The following is a 26,613-nucleotide window of genomic DNA, read 5'->3' as shown; positions in this document are numbered from 1 at the left end:
TTCATGCCGGTTTTCTGAGCAAATAGTGCTCATGAGTTTTTTCAACTTGGTTTATCTAACCAGGAATTGAACCAAAATGAATGCTTACGGGGAGGGGGGGGGGGGGGCGGGTGTTGTTGTTGTTTTGGTGGGGTTTTTTGGTTTGGTTTTGGTGGGATTTTTTGTTTGGTTGGTTGAAGTTTTGTTTGTTTGTTTGTTTTTCTTAGCTTCTTTTTCTTCTTTTATTTTTTCTCTGAAGCTCAGCCTCCATTAATCTCTTGGACCATGATCTTCAAGTGTCAGTGTTGATCTTTGCACTTCAAAGAAGAAAGTGTTCAGACACACCACCAGTAAATGACTGATGTGTGTGATTTGTTATGCTGGATAGTAATAATTCTGACTAACTCAGTTTTATTGAAGATGGACATCAGAAACTATATTATATGTTGTAATAAGATAGAACTTCATGTTTCAAAGTGATATTGATTGACATGAACTAATTTTATCGAATTCTAACATAACATTTTCACAATACATATTTTCAGATAGATCTGAGATTAAAAAATAGAATAGAGTGTAAGTTGGGGATTTTTTTAATTCAATAATGATTTCTAAAAATAATATTCAAAATTATTGATTTTTTTTACTCTGTGGTCTAATTAATCCCATTTTACTTATTTGTGTGCTTCACATCTCTTCGGCTAGCTTTTAGGCTTAACCTCATATTTTAGGCTTAGATTACCATATTTTAATGAAAACTAGATGGAACCAGAAGGACCCTATTAGTGTACAGTAACTAAGAATTTTTCAGTGAGTGTTTTTTTAGCAGGGAAAATATGATGACTGGACCATGTAGACTAAATCTTCCTTCTTAAGATCATCACTGTGCGTGTTAATATTCAGGAAACACCTGACAATAATGTTGGTGTTGTTAATATACAGTATATTTCTGAAAACGGAGATTTCTTCTATCTTAAACTCACTTTCTGTGAGATATTTGTGGATCATTTTGACCTACAAGATACATTTCTAGGAGGTTGGCATTGCAGTTACAGAATGTATAATCAGGATCACATCTTAGGTTTTCAAAACAAAACTGAAATGCTAATTTGTCTCATCTGCTTTATTTTTCAAGGTAAGTGGTTATTTTTCTATTTGCAGATACCTACACCTCATGCATAAGGTACACCTCTATGTTTTTAGTTTTATTTCACAATATTTGTTTTGAGTGTCTGGCTGTGCAGTTGTTTTGAGTGGTTCATCCTGAATTCAGGGTTAGTTACATGCACACCTACACACTTGCATTCTAATAATGTGTGGAAAGCATTTTTCTTTTTGAAAGCAGAAGCAACTAAGCTTTGGATTTTAATGATTAATTTATTTATTCCAGTTTCGACATTAGCAGCTTTTAATATTACTGCTTTATTCCCAAAGGATACTTTAAAAAATTATACCTCCAGTGATGTTTAACAATCATTAGCTTACTTGAAATTCAAAAAGAATTTTTTATTTAGCAAGGTAAAGGTAGTAAAATTGTTCTGAGACAGCTCAGGGTCTTTGTCTGAGATCCCAAGAGTAATTGTTGTTTGTCTGGCTTTTGGAATAAATGCTGTAGAAATTCTGCTTTGTTCAAGAGTGCAAATCTTGAAACTCATATTCCTATGGGTATTTCCTTTCATTTGATGTTTGATGTTTCATTTGATCCCCTCTTCATTGTATTATTCTTCATGCATATTGATTGACTAGTGGCAGAGGATGTTCAGTCCTCCATCGGCAAACTCTGAGAGGCAAAAAAGTCATTCATTTTGATTACCTGTGTTTTCAACAACTTTTTTTCTCTCCATCATAATTCTAACGAGCTGAACCTATAAAACTATGTTTAAATGAATGCATGATATTTTCTCAGGAATGGATTTCACACTCATAGAGGTACAGTAGAGCCAAAGCACTCTTCTGTGTATTTCTGTGTTTTCCTAAATGAACTCAGATATCTGATAATATTTCGAAAGTTACATTCCCTTGGTGTCAGTTTGGAATAGAAAAAAAATGTATCAGACCATATAAAAGCATTCTGGCTTTTGCCTTTTTATTCCTTTATTCAGTTTACTTTTGCATGTTTAGTTTTATTCCACAAACATGCATTTATGTCATTTGACTGACATGGATACCATTTGATATTTATTTGATTTAGAGAGGCTTTGTCGTTCTTGTCCTCTTTGGTGTAAGCATGATATAGAAACAGGTGCAGAAAATAAGAGAACAATATCCCATCTTTCATGTCCATGGCATGAAAGATGAAGAACAGGAAGCAAGAAAAAACTGAAATCTGTTTAAATCAAGAAAGAAACAAATTTGGTAATTAACAGCACTGGCATCTTTAGATCTGTCTAAATTTTAGCAGAAAACTATACATATAATAAGACATTGTTTAGAACAAAGTCCTGTAAATGGGGAAATCAAGTGCAAAAATAATGAGCATAACATGTACCAGTTCCAATTCTCCAATTCGTTGTGAATTCTATTGATGAGTATCTTACACCATAAAGTTCCTGGGCCAAGTTTCTTTTTTTGTTAGAAAGAAAGAAATCTCCACAGAGCTATAAAAAAAATAATAACAATATATATATGTATATATTCAGGTTAAATTTGATCCTCTGTTGGAGAAATTAAGTCTTAACAGTTTAAGCAGCCCACCAGTGTTTCACGTCAGACAGGAAATGGATGTAGCTCTGAGGGGTGAAATGGCCAAAGAAACCCTGCCTTGAAACTAGATGTGATTACTCACATAAATGGTAGAAAAGTTAATTTGGCTTTTACTTTAAGTACAAAATATGTCTCTGCACTTTACTAGGTTGCTAATAATCTCTCGTGTGGAGGGAGATTCAGCGGATTCAACTTCTGAAACCACTTAGCAATTACATTACATAAATCTAGTGTGATAACACCGTTCTGAAATTTATGTTTCAAAAGACACTCTTAGAATTGTTTTAATACAATTACTGTAGATGAATTTCCAATCAGGATGTGTGTTTCAGAAATTGTTTTTGACATACAGAACCCCAATCACTGAACCCAGCTCATGTCAGTGCTAAATCTAGTGGCGCTGATACTTCTCACCATTGTTTGAACTTGCTGCCTTCACTCAGCTCACTGTGCTGCCATGGATTTTTCGTTGCACTGGTGGCCAATTCTCTCTAGGAAAGTCAGACAAGGTCAACCCAAAGTGTAGCAGTTTTCTCTCTCTAGTTCTTTCGTTAATCATAACTCAATATTACCACTACTCTGAGGGTAAACCTGGTTGTGTGAGATTAGTGACATTTACAGTTTACATTTACTGGATTTCCACAGTATTTTTTGAAGTTAGGTGATGAAACTGAGTTTTGTCTAAAGCCTGCAAGTAACTAATTAAAATTTTCTGAATGTGCTAGTTGAGTGCTAGTGACCAGAGGATGTCAGGATCTCAGTTTTATTCAGCTCCTAAGAATGACAACTCTATCAATCTGGCTTCTTAATTTATTTTATACAATACAGTCCAGGAGAGTATGGTGTGTTAATGTCTTTCATTGAATCACCCATTCCCCAGATAATCTTTGGAGCTTTTTGATTCTGTGAATAGGTCTTGTCTGTATCCAATTAGCTTACAACACATCTCTTGGAATCATGGCCCAAAGTGTGTATATTTATATATATATATATTTTTATATATACATATTTATATAAAATGCACACATATATTTGCCTACTGAACCAGGGAAAGCTGTATTTTCACCAGACCTGATCCAACGGAACTCTGGATCAGACAAGGAGACACGGTGGGGAGAGCTGAATAGGTCCAGAGTGGTGGTGTTTCAAGTTTTTGGATTTTGTTCTCAATGATCTTAAAGACCTTTTCCAGATTTATGATTCTCTGATCTGTGGCCTGTCTGTGATAATAAGCCTTATGCTTTTCTGATTGTAAGTTTGTGAGTCTGATTGTAAGTCTTGAGTAGTAGTAATACGAGCCAGAAATATTATTAGAGCAGATGCAGTTTGCACAAAGAGAGCTGCAAATCAAGAAAGCAATCTGAAATAAAAAAACTTACTACAAATTTTCTCCTGACTGAAATGGTAGAAAAAGGCTCTGAAACAATGTAGAAATACCATTTGACAAACAAACTGTGTTTGTAATCATAATTGTAGAGGAGTGTAATGTATGGCTTCTGACAAGTGCTGGCACCTTCTAATTTCTACTTTAACCTTTGTGGATTTTAACCTAATCAAATCAAAATTAAATGGATAGAAATTAGTTTACTCAGCTAGCATTACAGCTTAGTTTTAAACCTACCTACACAGTAATTGCAGTGTTTATTTTGATGCTGCTATGCTGACACCAGTTTTGTTACCTGTTTTCAACCAAGAAGATGATTATGAAGACAAAGAAAAGAGCTAACCATGGGTAAAAATAAGTCTGTGGCCTTTCACTGTAAACGTTAATAACAGGAAAATAAGTTATTTAATGGAATATTTTTGTTGAAAAACAATTAGAGACTATCCTATGCCATTAGCATTTTCCAGCATTGAATAAAAGACAGAGAAAGTCTGTATGACCCTTCTTTGTTATAAATATTGCCACTCTGATCTAGCGGCTGGCGTCCCTGCCCATAGCAGGTGAGTTGAAACTAGATGGATTTTAAGGTTCCTGCCAGCCCAAGCTTTTCAATAATGATGATGATTCTATGTGTTTTTCTATTTAAATCCTTGTTCACTTGACCTTTTTTTTTTTTGCTCTTCTGTCTCAAACAGAGATGGGTTAACACTGGTACTGGTAGAGACTATATTTTTGTTTTAGTATTTCTGAGTATTTCTTTGTGTTTGCTTCTGTATAACTCATGTCTTTGGTTTTAGAGGAATCAGATTCACTATTAGAATTGAATCTGTATTTCCTTATAGTTGCAGTCCTTCCCCCATTTTCATCATGCCCTCTGACATTCCTTTCCCAGTATATTTTCGGCTCCATTATGTATATTTGCCACATTTCATACCTGGTCTCCTGTTTAAACAGGACTCCTAGATCAGGTAGTGATTAAGAGGAATGGAGCAGCATCTATTAAAATATTTCCTATGGTGAATTGAACTTCAGTGAGTATGCTATGGAATTAGGTTAGCCCCTAAGACAACTGGAAAAAATGGGAAAATCTTCAATTATTTGGTTATGTAGTTTATTCTGGAGCTTGTTTTTTAAACATGCAATTGCAATCCTCTCCTATCTGTTCCTATTCCTGCTTCTCATTTATCTTAGGAGGGAAAGGGCTAGTATAAAGCATCATTTGTTCTATGATCATCTTACTTCTCTGTTTATTTTTTATTACCTTTTAAAATTGTCTTTGGTTTTATTTTTGTTAGAAAGCAATGTATTTGAATAAAACCTAGTTTTGCAGATCCCTGTGTGTAAATACAGTGTGGATTTTAACACTAAGACCCAGTAGGGAGTCTCTTGACCTGAGCCTGAAAGTACTCCAAATCTCGAATGTGCTTTAGGAAGGCTAGTTCATTTTATACAGTATGAGGTCAGTGTGCCTTCAGAACCCGAGTAACCTGTTTAGATACAACTCTTCAAACGAGATCTTGCTGCGTAGTCTCTGAGTTTTGCTGCAGGTCTGCTCAGCTCCTGTCTCCTTGGTGCCTTATGAGAGGCAAAAGTAAGACACTGCAGGGGATTTAATATCAGAAGTATTTAATTTGTGACCTTTCAACAAGCATGATTATATTGTGAGGGCTGAAAAGAAATGAGAGAAACAGGCACATACATCCATCCTCTTCACATTTGGGACTGTCCTGGAATGCATTTGGGATAAAAATGGGTCCTGAGGCAGGGAGGCAAAGCTGGTCTTACTGAGCGAAGGAGGGCAGAAGGGGGTTGTCCACCACTGAGCCCCGTGTCCAGCATCATGTGCCTTGGTGGCTGTGTGAAAACCAGAACACTCTTCCTACGTTAAAGGAGTGGCAACTGTTGATTGTGGATTGTTGTTTGCTAAATAAATAACATGTTTAAACACACATGAATTTGCTCTATTTATAGTTGTCTAGTGGTTTTACACTTGTTGGATTTTGTTTTGTTTAATTTAGTGTAGTGCTTTGAGTGTTCACTCTCTTTTCCTCTGGGAGATAGGATTTGGGAGAAAAAGGTAAAGTAGATTTAACTTAAAGTAAACAGATAGTTTTATTAACACGTATGCTAAGAAAAAGAAAAAAGAAAAAACAAATGAAACTTCTAAAACAACTATTTCTCGTACTACAAACTGTTTATTTTTTACTTAACATAGAGAGAAAATTATGGCTTTTAGTTAGATGAAACTATTTAAACATAGTTTTGTATTTTTTGGGAGAGGAGTCTCTTTAGACTTTCATAGAATTTGATGGTTTTTAATGTCACAAATCTGCAATTGCTTGGCATTTTGCAGATTTGTGTAGTTTTACTTATTAGTATCCTTTTTTTTGGCTACTTATGTGTTTTTCAGCATATTTGGGGCAAATACTATTTAAGAATGCTTTTTTCTAGTATAAAACAAAAATTTTATTATTATTGTTATTTTTAGAATTGTCTTTATTTTAAAAGAAATAGAGATTTTTTTTTTAACTCAAGATCTGGGGGCTTAATTTACTTTTCTTTTTGTAATTATTTTTGTTTTAAAAGCTGTTTAAAAAGGGTTTTCCAGAGGTGCAATAAACTTTAATTGGTTAACTAAGGTGTTAACATTTGTTATAACTTTTTTAGAGAAAAAAACCTTTACATTTATGTTCAACTACTACAAGTTGCAAGGAGAATATTCTTGCTTCATAGAAAAAAGTAAGATACCATAAAGTTGGGTACTGCACCAAATCATATTTGTGTAGTGTATTATACTTTCTTAGCCCATGAAAAGTGAATAATTATTATTAATTAACTAATTATATTAATACTTCAAAAAAGAAATCTAATTCTTAAGTAAATAAAATATATATGTATTTCCCAGTATTTCAAAAGTTGCCCAGTGTCTTGTCTAGTACCTGCTTATACAGGAAGAGGAGTTCCTCTAGTAAGTAAATCAGCTTTTCTGAAACTGACTCAATCTGAAAATGATTCGTGAACTACAATCAGTGGTTATATGAAATAGTTTTGAAGCATCATTCAGTATTTTAACTGGGGGCTGGTGAAAGTTATAAGCAGGTTTCCAAAGCACTTTTTATGGTTTAGATCAGATACTGTGGCTCTTAACAAAGTAAGTTTTATTTAATGAATCAGCATTTTAGAAGTGGCAAGTGCTGGTGGGGAAATGCCTTTGAGGCTCATAAACCTCATGACATCTGCCTGGCAACGAATGCCAAAGTCTGAACACAGAACTACAAAATTGCTTTTAGTTGTAGGAGCAAAGTTCAAGCAATTTTTTGCATTTCAGGAAATGGATTCGACCAGTTTGCACTTGCATGCAGACTGGCTTACTGGTTTTACATCTTCAGCAATGCTTATTATTTGATACTTTTTCATTACCATCAGCATTATTTCACGCATATTAAGCTTCAGAATTATTTTTTTAGAGTGGTAGTTCACAGAATTATGATCTTGTGATTCTGTCCTCTAAAATATCTGAATTATCAGACAAATAGTTCAAGGTATGCTGTCTGTATTAATTCTTGTATCACATCAGATGTGTGAAAATTTCTATTTTGATTAGCTCCTGTTATGCATTCTTTTTTTTTTTAAATTTAATAATTTTAAATTTATGTTTTTGTATAATTTTAGGAGCAGAATTCTTGAGTCTCTGATTTCAACCTATTCCACAGGATTATTGATATAATTAGAAAAAAAAAAAAAAAAAAAAAATTCCTTATTGTAGGCCACCAACATTTGGGATTTTGAGGCTTAAGACCAACATGTATTTCTTTGCTTTCCTTTTATTGCTTTACAGACAGTATATCCACTGTCTGTAAAATTTATGTACTTCATAGTACACATAGTCTTTCTTACAGAATTATCTGAAATTTCATTTTATAAAATATCAAGGCAAAACTACTTACTGGATAACACATAGGCTTATATGAGCTTTCTGTGCTAAAACCAGTTTACAAAACACAGAAAAACTTACATTTTTGTTAAAAATAAGAGCTATGTTCAGGCTGTCATCAAATCTGTCTACAGTGTTTAGTTAATTAATATTATGCTGATATGTTACCTCTTGACACTAACAAAGCTATTCAGATTTTTTTTAAGCTCTGCTTTTGGTACTTTATTGTGCAAGTTATGAGCAGAAATGTGTGCACTTAAATGATAAGCAGTAACTCCAGCTCAGTGCTACAGGGTAACAGGGTTCAAAAGGTATAAAATTTGTTCAGATTCAAATATGTTTAAAAACTGGGGAAAAAGGAAAAAAAGGCATTAATACATGCCCTTTTTCCCTGAGAGAAAAAAGCCAGAAGCTATTCATTATCATGTTCTGGAAATGTCATTTAGTTCATTGAAGTCAACTGTTTTGCTTTGTCTTTATCTCATTCCTGTTTACATATCAAACAGTGCTAAGTGCAAAGCAGCTTTTCCTCACTAAGCAGAACGCATTGTCCTCCCATATTCACATGAGATATTTAAAGAAATAAAAAGGTTTATTGAAATTTCTTACTCTGTGAGTTTGTAAGTATCAGAGAGATTAGTGGAATTTATTTTTAAAAGGTAATGGCTTGCTTTTATATACTCAATACCCTTCATCGCAGCCATTCTGAAAGCATTTTTTAAAACCCATGTTGAACTATGAAGTCATTAAATTTCAGTCAGGCCAAACAATCCTAAAGTTTAATTATACCTAAATTCCATCTTGAGATTTAGTAAGAAGTCACAGGAATAGCTAAACTTTTACAAAAATTAATGTGTTTCAAAGAAATACTTCACAAATATTTAATATGAGTGCAGTAAACTGACCTAGTTGTAAGAAATCTGGTTTTCAAATGCTTTTATTTTGTCTGTAACTAACCCATATCCCACATGTTATGATTTCTACCTGAAGTTAACGTAAAAATTAACTGATCTGGTAATGTTGAATTTTTGATGAGGACCATTGTGCCTAATCAGGGCTACTATCCTGAACTGGATGGGAAGGAGAAATGGGGACTGCAAAGGAAAAAGCGATGTGCCTTTCACATGATTGTACAAGTACATGGTTCATTGGGCAGCACTAATAAGGGGAAGGAAGGGATTTAGCTTGTTAATCCATGCTTCTTAATACAATGTCACATTAAATGACACCCACAACATGCATATTGATTGTGTTAGATCTGGAACCTGATTATGAAATACTGCTTCATCCTCCTGTGACATTGGCTCTCTTGAGAATTTTCAAGCCACAAAGCATGAACTAATGAAGATTTTGTAATAATGTTCTGGTTTAGGCTTTATATAATGACAAGTAGAGCTGAAAGATAGGTCTGTGTGGCTCATTGTGAAGTGCATCAGAGACTGCCCGGATGGTGTTGAGCAAAAAATGCCACGACTTTGTTGGGGCAGGGGTTCATTTAAACTGAATAGCTAAATACTGTGTTTTCTGCACTAGGCCTTGGTCATACAGTTACAGTTCAGGAATGTTTATGTATCTTTGGAATCTCCATTGCATAGAGTAGAAATAAGTGTAAGACAATGTTATATTAAGGCCTAAAATTTATGTAAACAGTGCTTGGGACAGCTTAAAGGTTAGGTTTCTAGTACTACTTATTTCCTCCAGTCTCACTTACACACCTCAGTATGCCTTTCCTTCTTTCTCAATGAACCAGAGATCAATACAGGGTGTTCACCTATGACTTCCAGTTATTGATACTTATTTTGATACTAAGATTCAGCTGAAATCAGTGGGACAAAGCACGGGTTAGAAGTTAGTTATGCAGAAGTGTTTTACTGAATTGGGACAATACACAGTGGTGAAATAACTCATTATTCTACTTCATAGTACTTGTAAACCTGGTAAGAAAAGAAACCAACTTCTTCTTTTTCCATTTGCCTAAAATCACTAAATATTATGTCATGATGGGCGTGGTCTGCATCTGTTTTTGGAACAACCAATGCAGCATTTTATAGAAGCTGGCATGTGTGTGCTTGTTAATGACACATTTTAGTTAAGGTCAAGCTGCAAGAAAAGCCTTTACAGCATTAGAAGAATATGAATGCTTCCAGTAGGCGTTCCTGAATCTATTCAGTCTGACTGATGTGCTGTTCTCTAGGCTATGGGCACAGAATTTCCTACCAGTTGCCTGTAAAGTTGACTTACGGAGCAGCTCATGCATAGCAAGTGACAAGTCAGTTTTATGTTCTGCTCATCATCACAATTAGAAAGAATTTGGACACCTCTGTGTGAGGGGAGATATATGCAGGAAACCTTATCCAGCATGAAGGTGATGTTTTGAAAGAGCCTGGTTCAGTCATATCTTCTAAATTTCTTTAACTGGACAGCACAAAAACCTTCTGGCTTGGATAAATAAATATTAAGTATCAGGATCTCAGTTTTAAGATTTTTCTTTTTTTAATACTTTGCATTGGTAAAGGAATATTAAGGCTTTTATTTGTATGTCATTTTTCTAAAAGAAAGAAGGGCTTTATAAACAAAATCAAGAATTTCTGATTCACAGCATGATCTGCAGTGGCTTGCAGTGTCTAATTAAATGTTGATAGAGAGTCCTATATTTAGTGAGTAGTTTATCTTAAGTATTTATTCTTTGCTCCTTCCATTTAAATTCTTTACCCAATAATTTTGAACTCCTTTTAGCAAAAAAAAAAACAACTATATTTTGTGTTCAATTGTGCTAGAGTAGGAGTCTATACTATTCTATTTCTCTATGGGTTAGGTAAGTGATATCCTACTAGTAGCAGAGAAATGAAAAGTGAGCAAGTCATCAAAGATCAGCAAGGATCAGCAGAAGAAAACACACCATAGAAGTTTTAATTCCTCACAGGAACCTGTTGGCCGGGTGTCTCAAAAAAAGAACAGATTATGACATTCAGCTCTTCTCATGCATTTATCTTCTTTTTATTTTTTTCTCATACCAAGAAAAGGAATATAAACAGAGAAAAATAATATTTTCCTTTGCTCTTGGTTTAAAAAAGTCCTCCAGAGATCTGGTATACAAAGGCCCAAGCCTTTGTATCAAGACAGGATCTACTGTGCAAACAGAGATGTTCTTTGAAAATCTATTGCCACAGCTGCACAAAAGAAAGGAAATGTAACTGATTTGTGAGCTAATACCAGGGCAGCTTCATCTGTGTTCACATTCATGTTCCCAGCTCTTACCAGGACCATGGTTCTATCATTCCCAGATCTTGAAACTTGTGGTTTTCTGCCTCAGGATTGTATTTGGAATAAGCAAAGTTTCTGTTGAGACTTCCAGCCCTATTTTTTTTTTTCACAAGTGAAAAAGCATAAGAAATAAAGTCTAAGTAAAGTAATTTTGAGATCATTTACTGTGCACCCTTACCCAGAAGCCCAGTAAAATAAAGATCTTATCCTCCCTGAGTGATTATGTGCAAGAAAGGATTTTTTTTCAGTCATTCTGGTAGCCTTATTAATAAATAATTTCATGTGAAAGATACTGTCTAGATACAAAATCAAGCTAAGTTGTACTGGCTTGGAGATGCTGTGTTGGTCATAGCATGTGTCCTGACAATTACTTTGATCCAGCTTGCATTGGATATTTTCATCAATTTCAAGACTTTAGTCCCGTGTCCCACGTCTTTTTAAAATGCTCCAGGTATTCTGAAGATATAAAAAAATCTTAAGAGGTTTTATTTGGTTTCTAGATCATAAAAGGTAATCAAAATGTCTGGAAATTTCCTGATGATAAATTGATCATATCAGTTTTTCTTAAAAAATTGAGACTAATTTTTTTTTTTAAATTTGAGTTCTCTAAAGTGGTAAAAAAGATTATTTAGAAGTTGGTATTAAAATATTTGTTTTCAAGATCAGAATAAATTTACTTCCTCATAAAATAATAATGCAGTGCTTTTTTAACTACTAGCTAGAGTAGTGGAAAGGGTTGCTGACCTGAGCAGAAGAGCAGAAATATTATCTTCCTATTTTGACTCATCCTTTGGTAGGTGTCTGATGTTTAAGTCTGTTCTGATTTTAGAACACTCTCATCCCTTCAGATATTGAACAATGTAAATTTCTGATCAAATTTTACTCATCCTCAGATATCTTATGGCTCTAACATCTGTAGTCAATTTTTGCATTCTAGGGACTACTTAAAGGTCAAGGTAATGTCTGCTACAATTAAAGACCTATCTTTGCGTGATGTCCCACCTTTCTGGGGCCAAAATTACTGATATTAAAAGACATTAGAAAAATAAAAACCGAAAAACAAATCTCAATTTATCTCAGAAATAAATATAATGTATTTTATAGAATTATTTTGGCAGGGACTTCAGGGGCTCTCTACAGTACTGCCTGCTCCATGCAGGACCAGGTGGCAGATCAGATCATGTTGTTCAGGGCTTTGTTTTCTCTTGAAAACCTCCAGGTGTAGTCCTCCAGACTGTGGGAATTTTCGTCTTTGTAATATCTTTCTCAGTCTTCTGTAGGTGGCATTTAATGGACTGTTTTGCTCCTAAGTCTATTTCCTGAAACATTTTTGCTACTACCTTCCTCTGGGATTTCCCTTAACTGGTCCTGATTTTCCTGAAATGGGATGCCCCAAATCATAAAGAGTAGTCCAGTTCAAGCTTTAACCATGCTAAATATTTCATGATTCCTATGTCAGCCTATGCACATAAGGGTGTTATATATGATGTTTAATTTTTGCATTATCAAAGCATACTTGACTCTCCTTTAGGTTTTACCAGATACTGTTCTGATGATCCACTGCGTAATCAGCCTTACCTGCCTTCAATTTGTACATTCAGTTATCCCTTTGTCTTATTCTATAATTGTTTGCTGTTGAATTGTATCTTTTTAGTAGTCATTTCTGTGTGGCCTAATTCCTGGAAAAAATGTGCTTTCACCTGATCTTCGGAACTTTTTCTAACCAATAAAGCAGGATACGCTTATTCAGCCCCTTGTTTTTCTGTGCAGTACTGATTGTTCATTTTCGGTTGGGTTGGGTTTTGGAGGGGGTTATTTTGGTACAAAAGATATGTCCTCTGTTTCTAATCCAAGCACAGATTGTTCTGAGTATAAACATTTAGGAAATGAAGCCTTTTGCCTGTAAACTGAGGGGATTTTTGAAGATCTTTACTGTGGTTGCTGAACTCCTTATATAGGAGTTCAGCAAGCAGCATTTACTTCATTATCATCTATAATAAAGTTTCAAGACTTTGTTTGTAATGATTTTGTACTGTTTCCCTTATATCAAACCTGCTATAGCCCAGAAAGTTGTACAATACAATGGAGATGTGTCAGCACTCATTCTCCTCGAGGAAAGGAGCCAAGTGGGACGCAGCTAGATGCTACCTTAAAAACAACTCCAACTCCCTTTTTTAAATTGTAGAGCTTTATCCTAAAATTTTACAGTGATGTAGAACCATTAAACAATATATTCTTTCAAAGAGTTTTTCTAATTATTCATGAAAATATATATTTACTTCAGGAAATGCCCTCAGAAAAGACATGTCGATCTGGCAAATCCACCGTTCACATTCATCTTTAATTGAAACCCAGTTCTAAATGTCCGGACAAAAGGAAATTTCTGATGAACTGGTCACAACCTACTTATTTCTTTCAGACACTTTCCCTGCCAGACATGACTTCAACCACTGCAATGAAGTAGATATTTCTGTATCATACAGAACAATATGTATATGGGTGTGTGGCATAAAATGGCTGCTGTTACAGAATACTTGATCATTTCAGGTGTCAGATTCTACAAATGCAAAGTGGTTAGGATAGCGATTTGTAATGTTTTACTTACCGTGTTAGTGAAATATCAAGGTTTATTATCAGATTTTAAACTTGTTTATTTTTTGTCTTTTCACAGATTTTATATAAATGTAACAGTTCTAAGAATAAACAGAAATTATATTAATTGTTTATGATGAATGAGGCAGCTCACTTTGATACTAAATGGTCTTGAGTTACAGTTCAAAAGAAAACATAAATCAGATATTATTTTGCTGAGTTTCTGTTAATGGCAAACTAGTAGTCAAAACTTCTTTTTAGTCTTTGCTTGTCTTAGCTAGTTGTAGCTTTAGTCTCATTATTTGCTCAATCATCTAAGCAGAATATTAATTACTTGAACAAAGTTTTAACTGGTGGGATTATGTAGGAAATTTTGTAACATGCTAATGTCACAAAAGTTCAGTTTGTTCAGGTAAGCTGACATACAGATTTCTTCTTCATATTTGAGATCTGTGTACCAAATATGCAAGTCAAATAATTGTGATGATGTGTAACAATTATGATAAGAATGATAAAGTAAACAAGTAAGATAATATGGAGTTATATGGGCAGTAAATGTTTAAGAGTTGAATGTCCTACTAAGTACTGTTTTATACTCTCAGGGATATCAGTCACATCCCTACCTGAAATTTTGATCTACGATGTCATTCTAATGATGGTTCAAAAATTGTATATTATGATAAGCAATATACTAAAAAATTGCCACCATTGACTTTTTCTTCTAAATAGTTGTGTTTTTTTTTTTTTTTTTGGTTTTTTTTTTGTTTGTTTGTTTGTTTGTTTGTTTGTTTTGTTTTGTTTTTTTTTTTAGAGACTAGACTAGATGGGATTGCTACAGTGCTGTAAATTAGAACTGGTAGGAAAAAAATCAGAAAGAAAAAACATATAGTCCCTTACTTTTCTCAAGAAATTGTCTATCCAATGTAGCATTGTGCTTTATTTAAAGTGACTATACTACAATTCAATTAGTTTTTCTTCTTTAAGAAAAGATGTTTTGTGAATCATTGAGTCTCTTCTTTTTTGAAATAAAAATCACTGACCAGTCCTTAAAACTTTTTTGTATGCTGGTAAAATGTCTGTTAAAAGTACTAGTCCAATGCAAATATCAGCATGGGGTAGTATTTAAAGAAATAGTTACGCAGTCAGCAGAAAGGGGTTAATTACTAGAGCTGCATTAACTCCTTGGTTTGTCACTTTTGCAAGAGATATAAATATCATTTGTCTGAGTAGCTACCTTCACTTGAGAGGCTCCACTTCATCCAAAATCTGAGAATCTTTTTCTAAAACTATGGTAAACTAATATGAATGTGCATTTGTAGAATGGATTTGCACACAGTGATATGTCAGTAAGGACAGTAAAAGTGAGCTAAGGATGAAACTGGTGCACAGCCTGTGTGCATCAGCTATTGTCGAACATGAGCTCTGGATTGTATAGCAGTAGGACCTCTTTTACTAAAATTATCGGCAACAAGGACTCAGGAGTGACCAGATCTGGTTTACATTTGAACACAGACTATTTTGTTGGAAACTTACAGGTACATTTCATGCACTCAAATAACATGGTAGGTTTTAATGCGTATAGTTCACAACAGCAAAAATATAAGTAACAATAATAACTAAAATCCCCATGGTAAGTTCAAAATATAATTTTTAAGCAGTTTCATTCCTCTTCATCAGCAGCAATGGTATTCTGCCCAGGCCACTTGAAATTCAAAAGGCAAAAATGTACTATGAACATGAGGAAAGATGCACATCCTGAGAAAGAGTTTAAATTTTATGGAAAAAATTATGTATCTTCAAAATCAATAAATATTTATTATTTTTATTACGACTTTTACCCCGTGACACATCTCTTTCCCCTTTCCTTAATTTCGTAGGAAAGGGGAAATTCAATGTTTGTTCTGGACTTTAGTTCTCAAACATAAATAGGTGACAGTAGTAACACCGACACAAACGTTATCTCAAACCTGTTTAGTCCTCAATATCTTTGAGGTGGAATGAATGAGCTGCCAGGATATTGTTTTAAAAGAAAAATAAAATTCTATCCAAATGTTACTATGTTTCTGAGGAAAAAGAACCTAATAATTAGCAAAATATATTTCCTTGTATGGCTAGAATATATTATGTTACACTGTGTATTTTCTACATTTTGTGAGGATTGCATGATGCTCATCAGCAGTTCCAAATACTCCATACAATTAATCCATCCTTAATATGTGTATATTCTATATTATAAATGTAAAACAGTAAAATGTGCAAATTTTCAAAGCAATGTTTTATATTTTATTAGTCATTAAACAGTTTGGAAAATGAATGGGCCTCATGAAATATTATAAAATAATTTAATTGCTTTTAGACTGGGGAAACTAAATTGAAGTGCACCTTAGAAAATGTCCGACTTGCATCCCTTTCCAAGAGCACCAGCACATCTGCTCATTAAGTTCTTCAGGACGTGTATAGCTCAGAAAGTCAGATTCTCTTCCAAGAGGCAAGTCCCAGCAGATGCTGCAGTTTGTGGATGGTTTGTTGCAGCCACAGGCCCCTGGTTTGGCAGGTGCCCATTTTGCCCCCTGCTGCATCAGCGGGCGCTGTGCTGAAGGCAAGAGCTGGCATGTGCTGTTTCATGCCGCAGCTCAGCTCTCTCCTCTCAGAGAGTGAGCGTTCTGCACCACTCTGCTGTGTTGCAGCCTGCTCTCAGAGGTGTTGGGAGTGCTCACACAGCTTTTTGCAACAGCTGTACTCACCAGCACTTCAGCTGTGCTAAAAAAATGCTGGTTAAATGGGGTTGCTCAGAAAGAAGTGTGGAGAATTTTCTTCATGGAACAGGAAAGACTACTCCCTGCTCAGTATAGAGAGAGACAAAGAGTTATTTAGGGAGAAAACCATTGAGGAGGAGGCTTTTTTTGCAGGAATGGCCATATGCTTCCAACTCCTACAGCATTCAACAATAGAATATTTTGACAGCAGAGTGGCTGCTGCTGTAAATCTCCTAATTATGGATCAAAAGTGCCACCAACTCATGATGCATAACATGTTACTGGCATAAGCTCATGCAGCAGTTCAGAAGAGTGGAAAATTTTGTGATGGATTAACCTTTACATGAGTAGGTTTTATGTCAGATTCAGTATTATATGTATTCTAGGCTCCTTCTGAACTTACAGGCAATGTAAAAATCCCAAAGAAAAAAAAGAAAAAAAAGCCAAAACATAAAGCTGGCTATACTTTGTATCATCTACTCTTGCTGATTTGACAGCTGTGCTATCATTTGTACCTACCTCAGTCTGACAAAATTAATGTTTGGGTAACCTCAAGGAATCAGTGCTGAGCTGTGGCAGTGATGCTCACAGACCCACACTATCAATGGTTTGTTAACAACCAGCTTTATCCACTGATGTGAGAGGCTTGTTCATACTTGAGATATCTTCTGAGTTAGTCCTCCTGTGGGTGCAAAAGGTACTTATGCACCCAGGCACACATTTTTAACCCCATCGTTCTTCTTCTGCCCACCTGCTGGAGTAAATTATGCCCATTATCATTGCAAGGGGAATTCACACTGATAAATTTGGATTCACTAAAAATGCACTTTGTGTTTCATTGTGGATGATAATTAAACCTCATTATCTGTTAGAAAAGTGCAATTATTAAATATTTCTTTACATACGTTCATGTAAAATGGCACTCTTATAAGAACTACCACCCCTACTAGAGTGTTGCCAGACCTTCTGTGGGAATAGGAGTTTATTTTGAAACAATGTCTCCTCCATGGTAGTATGAGAACATGATCATAAACAAGAATTGTCAAAAATTAAACCCGGATTTTTTCCTATATTTAAGTGACAGATCATGGACTGAACATCTTTAGAGAGCAGAATGTTGTGGGGAATTTTTGTTGTAATTGTGGTGAAGGGTGAGGGCTGGGACATGTGTAAATTGTCCATTACACTTGGTGTAGTGATGATCTTGCTTGGACAGAGATGTGGAGAGTTATTTTGTTTATTTAAGTGACACTTGTGAAGATTGCAGATTGTGCAATGAATGTGTATTTTAATTATTATGATAATTTAATGAAAACAGTTAAAGAAAATAACTTACATTCTCAGCATTATGTAATTAGAAGCCAGATCCTGTAAGATATTCAGACACCTCATTCTTCATGATTTCAGCTCTATGAAGATACTTGAATGCTTCTAAAAATACAGACTTCAAGACAGTCAAAATAAATGGTTGTAAAGGCTGGATTGCTGCACTTTTCAATAATCTATTTTGCTACAGTTTGTATCTAATTTGTTTTGTACTATTACTATTATTATGTTGCTTCTGTTTTTTCTTTCCCAAGTTAGCTGCTGCACTAGGTGTCTCTCTTTCTCTCTGCTAATCATTGATTTGAGAAAGGTACATAAAATTTCCTTTTGCTTTGCAGTGTGCAAAGCTTACCACTCTGTGTTCTTGGTTACTGCTTCATTTTGGGAGATGTTGAGTACACCTATCACCCATTCAGCTCTGGGGGAAGGAATGATCATTGTGGCAGTTAGGGGCTGATCTATTCCCCTGTCAGCAAGAAGGGAATTTAAAGCAGTAAGAGTTATGAGAGGTTCTCAAATCTGCCTGCTGAAGGGGAATCTCTGGCACTGCAAGAATGGCAAAACTGACAGTGGTATAAATCCAGCTTGAACTTCCAGCTTTCCTGTAGGGCTAAAGTTGAGGTTGGGGGGTGTCTTAAGCAAAAGCTTAAGAAAGAAATCCTTTCTTCTTCTTTCGTTCTGTGGCTGGTACTGCACCCTCCAAAGGCTGAGAAACATCTGCAATAAACCTCTGGTTAGAAATGTAAAGCTGGACTTTAACTTCAAAAGTTTGATTATGCACCAGCCTTGTAAATACCAGATATGCTGTTTTTCCTCTGTGCAGGTATCTGAGCCAGACTGCATCAGAAGAGACGATGTTAGCTGCCAACCCTCAAAACAGGGAGAAATTAACCATACTAAAACAAGCTCTAGGTGCTCTGGGATTCAACAGCCTGGTAAGTTACATGAGCTTATGTTATTTGTGGCTAAATAATCATATTAGTTGAAATCAGGCCATAAGTAACTCATAGATAACCTTTTATGGGGAAAAGAGGCTCTTTTTTTTTTTTTTTTTTTTTTTTCCCCCTGTTAGTTAAGACCTTGAAACAAATACAGCATTAGTTGACTTCAGGGAAATTACTGTAATCACTTTTAATTAGACACAGAACCAACAATGTAAATCTTTTTCGTTCTTAAAGATTTACAAAACAGCTTCAAGGTATAATACTCTGAACAATTAAATTACATAGATAAAAAGAAGCAATCAAATCCCATATGACATCTCATAAAAGCCATGGAAATTCTTTCCTCTTCCTGATTATCTCCCCATCCTTTTTAATTTTGTCAAAGACACATATGCTAACAGCACCTGAAAAGAAGTAAATGCCTATTTAGGCAAGGAAAATTAGAGCCAGGTAACTTGAAAGAGCTGACTTAATTCTCCAAAAGCAACAAGAAGATAGGCCTGCTGTTTTGTCTTTAATCCTATGAAACTAATGAAGAAGATAATTTGGAAAATTAATCAAAAAGATGTTCTGGAGGACAGAGCTGTCACAGAAATCAGAAGAAATAGAAGGATGAACATAAGAGCTCTTGTAAACTGTGAATCCCTTCAGGATACTACAGTGCTTAGCAAACTCCCCATATTTCTTACCTATGTATATACCTAGCACACTGTAGTTGGAACATTTCTGCAAGAGAAATACATGAGCAGCAATAGTTTTAGAAGGAGATAAGAACTTATCCCTGTACAATACCATTAGAAAAAAGAGGACAAAAAGTTAATGTAACTCTTAAGTTAAAGCATCATAAAAAATGACAGATGGGGGGCATTTGTAATAAAAAATGATCAAGGGCTATGAGCAAATCTGCTGAAGCTGTTATTTAGGTGGGAGATAGACTTCTGTGGAGGTAGTGGTACATCATGGAGCTGTTTGGCATCCCCTGTTTGGCAGTAAGAAATGTCACCTTTCAATGTAATGAAGTGTAGAGTTTATTTTCACTAATCTTCATGAGGCCATACACAAAATTGAACAAATTTACTGTATTTGACAATATGATTCCTTACTTCTAGTGGCTCAAGCTCTGTACTGGTAGATTTCAATAACAGAAGGTCCAGACACTTCTGGATTTAGCCCAGTGTTCACAGTTTCATAGATCTCTCTTGCTCTTTCATTAATGTTTCTGTTATATTGAGGAAGGGGTTCAGCCAATAAGTAAATAATTGAATACTAAATGAATCATGACTTAGAAGTTTGCAGTAACTGTCTGAGAATGCTTCATATACAGTATTCTTTTGAGTCCAGTACTCAATTTCACTCAGAATTCTTGAAAAGAAGTTGCCTCTCAGAAAAATGTCAATGTCTTGAAGGCTGGTCAGTATTCAGGCAGCATTAGTATAGTTTATTAGTATAATTAGCGTTAGTATAGTTTAAGGGGTAAGAAATCCATGAAACTCTCAAGTACTGCAGGCTGATCTCCTGTATTGAATATTAGAAGGCAATATGTAGATAAAACACATTCCTAAAATTTCTACCCATTACTTCTGAGTTGCATGGAGAGGCCTGTATGTATCATTCCTTGACTACCTAGCCACATTTAATGATAGAGTAGATAATCTTTTTGAAGAACTACATAAAAATTCCTTTGCAGTCATTAACGATATCTTCCAACGTATGTTAATGTTTATTAAAAACAATTACTGTTTTAAAGGTGGGGGAACATGCATCTCACACAACAAAAAAAGTGTATGAGAATCTGGAATGCGAAATACACCAGAGACCTTACCAAAACCACCAGAATGAAAAGCTATCCCACTGCCATTCAGTGCTGCAGTCTTCCCAAACCAGTTCTGGATGAGTTAACCTACAAGCAAGGAGTGTGTAGTGCTACTGGGCCATTTCATCTTGCCTCAGACACCCCAGAAACAGAGTATAGCACCCTAGTTTGAACACTACATTAGCATAACTTCTTCTATTTTAAGAGTTGTCTTGTTCAGACTTTCTCTGTATATATTCGATTGTTTTGAATCTTCAGCTTTGGTACTGTGTAATACTAAAATACGCTGTTGCCTTATTGACATCTCTCATACAGTAAGAGGTTCGTGTCTTAAAGTGTAATTTGGAGAAGCAAACTTACTTAAACAGCACTGGAGGAGCTATAGCCTATCCCAGAAAGACTGTAAGCTTTTCTAATGCCCTTTGATGATTGGCATATTTCTCAGGGAAAGGAACATGCAAAAACAGGAAGAAAACTTGAGGGCAAAAAGAGGATGTATTAACTATTTCATTAGTAGTGGATTTATAATCTTAGTCTGCAAATTCTGATAAGTGAAATTTCTGTCACTTCTGCAGTTTCAACAGAATTGGTTCTAAATATTATTTTTCAAAAACATTTCAAGAATTATCAATTAACTTTGGTGTACATAATACCATGTAATGTTATAGTAGTTATCAAGTTTCCTGTTTTACCATTTTAAGAAGCACCATTATTACAAAACTGATCCTAAAAAAAAACTTCCAAAGGTACACAGTGCTTTCCATATTTTAGGATTTAAGGTTCATATTCCATGGATCATATTTTTCCTTGAATTTAAAAATATTTTAAATATAATTAACCAACCAGAACAACTGAAGAAACTTAGTTTTCTTCTTGCCCTGATAAGAATGAGGCCAGGAAAAATCTGCCCCCAAAGATAACTGCTTCACAATCTGAGATATCACAGAAGAGTATGCAAACCTGGAGGGAAAGTGTGATGGTAAGGAAAGTTGCTTTTGTTTCTTTCAGACCCTAATTCCAGTTTTTAATTCCATGAACCTATAAAGCTAGACACTTTGTTTGTGAATTCACTGTACTGAGGCAAAAAAAACCAAAAACCCTTGCTGTTCTCAGATATAGAAATTGTTTCAATGGAAATTCTCCATGGACAACATATGTTTTATTTCCTGCAGAAACAATGCATTCATTGAAGATATTTCAGTATTTTTTTCACATTCAGAAAAGCTTTCTTAACCTAGTGCTTAACGTGACTTACATTAAAACAAAAGAAATAAAATGTAACTTTTTTGATTCATGTCCTAACTGGGTTGCAGTTCAATTTCAAATTTCCTGTTGATAATTCACATGTGAATGTTTTCCCACTAGCCAAATGCTGATAATACAAACTAACAGAATTTGTACATTTATTAAAAAAAAAAAAAGCATTGCCTTTCACTGGTGTGTCCAACAGATCTTTTCTTTATCTTTAATTCTGAAAAAAAAAAAAAAATCTGTGCAGGAGGTGGAGAACCTGTTTGTGATTCTCTCAGCAATTCTGCATCTTGGAGACATTCGCTTTACGGCTCTGACAGATGCTGAGACAGCGTTTGTGTCTGACCTGCAGCTTCTGGAGCAAGGTCAGTAGGACATGACCTGGAGCATCCCCTGCTCAATCCCACAGCTGGGAAGTTGCGCTGTTCCACCGACAGATGGAAACACAATTCCAGGGAGACAAAAAAAATTACTTCTGAAAATTCATAAGTTACTGTGGGAAGACAGTACCCAATTGACTTGGGTGTTTTATAAGTTACAGATTTTTATGGGATGAAATAAAATGCCAGTATTGCAAATTAGCTAATTAAATGTCATATTTAATGCCATCGTTTGCCAAAATAATTGTAAAGTGCACTTTGTGCAATCTTGTTTTGAAATGCTTTTGCACTGCTTGTCAACAGCTGAACAATTTTCCTTGAATTGAATTCCCTGCATCCAAAATCTGTGTCTTAAAAGGGTCTCTTGTTTCTGTGCTTTGAAGTTTGCCCTCTTGGTCACTAATAAATCTCCTCCAAGTGGCTTATGGATACAGAATGTCAATAAGCAGCATACCTTCCCTCTAATACCACAGAAAGTCTGCCAAACCCTGGGGAAAGTCCTGAGTAATCTTTGAAGGGAAAGAAAGCTGTAATGTAATATACAGATACATTCAAACTTCACAAAGTATTGCTTATAGTAATCCTATTTTATGTGTTGGTTAATCTTGATTACTTCTATGACAGCACATTTCTCTTTAATGTTTGGATTCTTGCACTGTTCAAAAAGAAATCTACAGAAGAAAATCTGTAAAAATGAAAAATAAAATATGCAGTATAGCATGAATCAGTCTTTCTTTATGTTTTCTTTTGCTTTCAGTGGCAGGGATGCTGCAGGTTTCATCAGATGAGCTTGCTTCAGCCCTAACAACTGATGTTCAGTATTTTAAAGGTAATCTTTTCCAAGCTTACATTCTCATACATCAGACGTGGTGGCATTCTGAGCCTTCTGATTTAAAAAATGTAAAAGCTGTCGGTTTTTGTTTCTTATTTCTTGTATGGTCTTGTAAATATTCCCTCTGAGAAATATGTAGGCTTATCTGCCATACAGTAAATCAGACTGGGCCACCAAATTAAAAATGCCTTTGTAATATGGAACAAAGCAGCTTCACACTGTGATGCTCCTGACTTGATTAATATTACTAAAGTGTGTCAAGATAACAGATTATATATTAATAGAGATTAGTAAGAACTGTAATCAACAGGAGTGTCTTGGGATTATTTTCAGTAAAATATTAGTTCTGTGTAGTGCTCATACACATTTCTTTTGAACAAAGTATAAAGGCATGTATTTCCAAACTTAAGATCTTTTAAGTGTTGACAGTCTTCTCATCTTGCACTGGAGGCTTCAGAAAAAAGCTAACACCATGTAAATGTTTGGCAAAGGAGAAGCAACTGTAGCTAAATTTACTGTAGCTAAAATTACTTAAGGCAAAGTTTACAGCACACTTTCATCTCCTTTTTCTGCTTTTCCTCTTAGGAGACACAATTGTTCGGAGGCACACTATAGAGATTGCAGATTTTTACCGGGATCTCCTGGCAAAAACTCTATATGGTCGTTTATTTAGCTTTTTAGTCAACAAAATCAACTGCTTCCTTCAAAATGAAGATGAGAGTGACAGGTAGGAGTGCCACTGGAAGCTGTTAGGTGTTTCATTATCTGTTCAAATTCAGAACCGTAAAAAAAACATGATTCCATTAAATGGTGGAATTTAATGCACACTGATAAAGTTCTAAAGAATTTTATAATAGCATGACAGTGATGCTTGGGTCTTTAAAGCACTGGCCATTCCTTCTAGTTGTTTCTATTGTAACATATTGGTTTATGTATTTGCTTATACAGGGGACTTCATGTAGTAATCTAGATTGGTGGTTACAATTAATAGCCTTTTAGGACTTGAAAATACAGAATGAGCTAAGCCTTTCAACATGGAAAAGGCTGCTTGGTGCTTTTTTAATGCAGAACATACTTGTTCTTTCTTCCCAAAACAGTGACCTTAGCACAGAGTATTAAAACTAGAATTTTATTCAAAGGCCTTCAAATGAATGTTTAAACTTAACTGATTTAAATGTTCTAAGAATGTTCTCTAGGTTTGCGTCTTGTAAATTTGATGCTGTTGCTATCCAGCATGGTTTCTTGGAAAAATGAATGCTAATTAATGTGCATCACTGGAGCAGTCAAGAAACAAATTAAAGGAACAAAAAAAGTGAAATTTCAGTAGAATCAAAGTAACAAAGGCAGCACACCTAATTTGATGATCACATGCATGTGACTTAATCAAAGTTCAACAGCTCATATGCTCAGCTGAGCTTTCTTATGAACATGAAATACAAGTGGCTTGGAATTATTGGTAAATGGTAATCCACTAATGTCAGATGTGGAACTTTCATAAGTATGTTTTCTTTATAGAATATTTCTGTGGCTGCATAGGACAAGTGTTTACAAGGTGCCCTCTTGTAGAGTTTGAGGACTTCACAGTCTTATTTTTACTCCTATTCATAGACCAATTAGGGATAAATCTCTCCTCTTCTATGGGTTTTGCTAAGAGAAAAAGGTACCATGCCTGAGTCATTCAGCTTTCTGCACCTTAAATATGTCTGTCATTATATATACCACCAGAGTGTCTCACTTCCTGCTGAAGGCAAACAGAAGTAACATGGAATGATTTTAGTTGTCTGTTTGTAACACTAAGCTAGAGCAATTTTCCAATCTATGGCCTATCCATTGACATACTCTGTATATAATAAGGAAAGGCAGTAGCATGAGGTCACAATTCTTCCTCATACATTCCTGGGTTTTATGGAACAGAGGTTTACCTCAGAGCATGTCTGTGACAAACAATACAGCTTAGGCATTTCTAATTACAGTGAGATATTTTGGAAGTGATTTTTGAGAAAGAAATTTAGAATTGATACGTTAAAAATCTAATAAAATTATTTGAAATAATTTTTCAGTGTTTAATTTTACAGCTTGGTATCTTTAATTCTTTCAGAATAGGGTGTTGTGTACTTCTGTTGTTAATATAAACCTATAATTTTTAGTTATCATGGAATCTTCAAATAATGAAAGTCAAAGTTGCTTGTATATTGTCTATCTTGTAGTCTCTTTTTCATGCAATCACTAGGTAGAAGAGGTGACCTCTACCTTGTCGAAATATTTCTCAGTGAAACTATTTCTATCTCTGAGGTAACCTGAAGACAGAGAGAGGTTGTAAGTCCCAGCTAAAACAGGACAGCTGTTTGATGTATCAGAAATGAGGAATTTGCAAAAGTTTCCTCTGGGCAAATTATTATACTTGTGCTTGAAAAGGAGCAGTTCTTCTTTTGGGCTGGTTATTGAAAGCTAACCAGGTCAGGATTAATTGGCAGTACTGGCAAGATATGTTAAGTGTTATCAGGCCAAAACCAGCTTCATCCCCTTTCCTAATCTGAAGCTAAATGGCTCATTTTAAGTGGAAATAAAGCTGATCTTCCTTAACTGATATTTCAGCCTCAGTTGGAGTAGCCCACATACAGCTTTCTTTTTTTTTTTTTTTGGTCCAGCCTAATCATATTGTTTAAACTGGAGGAGTAAATCAAGGCATAGAATCGTTCTGGATGGAAGTTGGATGACTGCAATGAATTTATGATTAGTGGGTCAGATTTACTTCAAATACATCTGAGTAACTATAAGTTAGCAGCATTGTATCTCCAGTTTGGTGCAGTTATAGTAAACCTCTACTGAAGGATACACCAAAAACATTAACTTATGTGACTATGTAAGTCTGATACATTTCAGGCCACACTTTATTTCCCTGACAGAATTATTACTTATCAGATGGGATGAAGTCTTCATCAGAAACCTGGAATAAGGTTTCTAATTCAGTTCTCTTGTTTTGTTGTGAGGCAGCTGAGCTGTACCTCCATCACACTTCAATGAGAATTTATGAAGCAATAAAATTAGATTTCTTGGCTTACTGACTCTAAAAGAAGCATTTCTTCTTGACATTTTTAAGGACTGGTTAACCATGTTTACTTCTACGGTGGAAATACTTGATTTTGGTCTTTAATATTGATTTATATTTACAAATAAAAAGCTTGTGACAAGTTTCAGGCAAAATAAAAGGAATGATTCTATGAAAACCTGCGAAGTCCAAGCTCTAAAGTTAAGTACAGAGAATAAAAATTGTTGCCAGAATCCAGCAAATTCATTACTTTGAAATACTATTCCACAGGTATAAAGCAAGAATTTTAATGATGGTGTCAAGTGAGATAATACACCTTTAGAAATATTATTCTCTTCCATAAAAACTCATAATTTTGTCTAGTTATAACTAAATTATAACCCTACATGCTAGTTTAGACTGGTTG

At 34.9% G+C, this 26,613-nt stretch overlaps 1 protein-coding gene across 1 annotated transcript in view; it reads left to right on the top strand.

The window, feature by feature from the left end:
• The window catches only part of MYO16 (myosin XVI), a 267,582-nt gene that overhangs the window by 128,829 nt on the left and 112,140 nt on the right, over positions 1 to 26,613 (top strand). Inside the window, exons 16-19 of the mRNA XM_066313833.1 lie at positions 18,762 to 18,873; positions 22,194 to 22,311; positions 23,084 to 23,155; positions 23,744 to 23,885. Of these exons, the coding sequence (XP_066169930.1) occupies positions 18,762 to 18,873; positions 22,194 to 22,311; positions 23,084 to 23,155; positions 23,744 to 23,885 (444 nt within the window). The remainder of the gene's footprint in view (positions 1 to 18,761; positions 18,874 to 22,193; positions 22,312 to 23,083; positions 23,156 to 23,743; positions 23,886 to 26,613) is intronic.

Source organism: Sylvia atricapilla, chromosome 2 (assembly GCF_009819655.1).
Source record: "Sylvia atricapilla isolate bSylAtr1 chromosome 2, bSylAtr1.pri, whole genome shotgun sequence".
Lineage (NCBI taxonomy): Eukaryota > Metazoa > Chordata > Aves > Passeriformes > Sylviidae > Sylvia > Sylvia atricapilla.
Note: the sequence above shows the minus strand (reverse complement) of the source record. Positions and strands in the feature narration are given on the sequence as shown.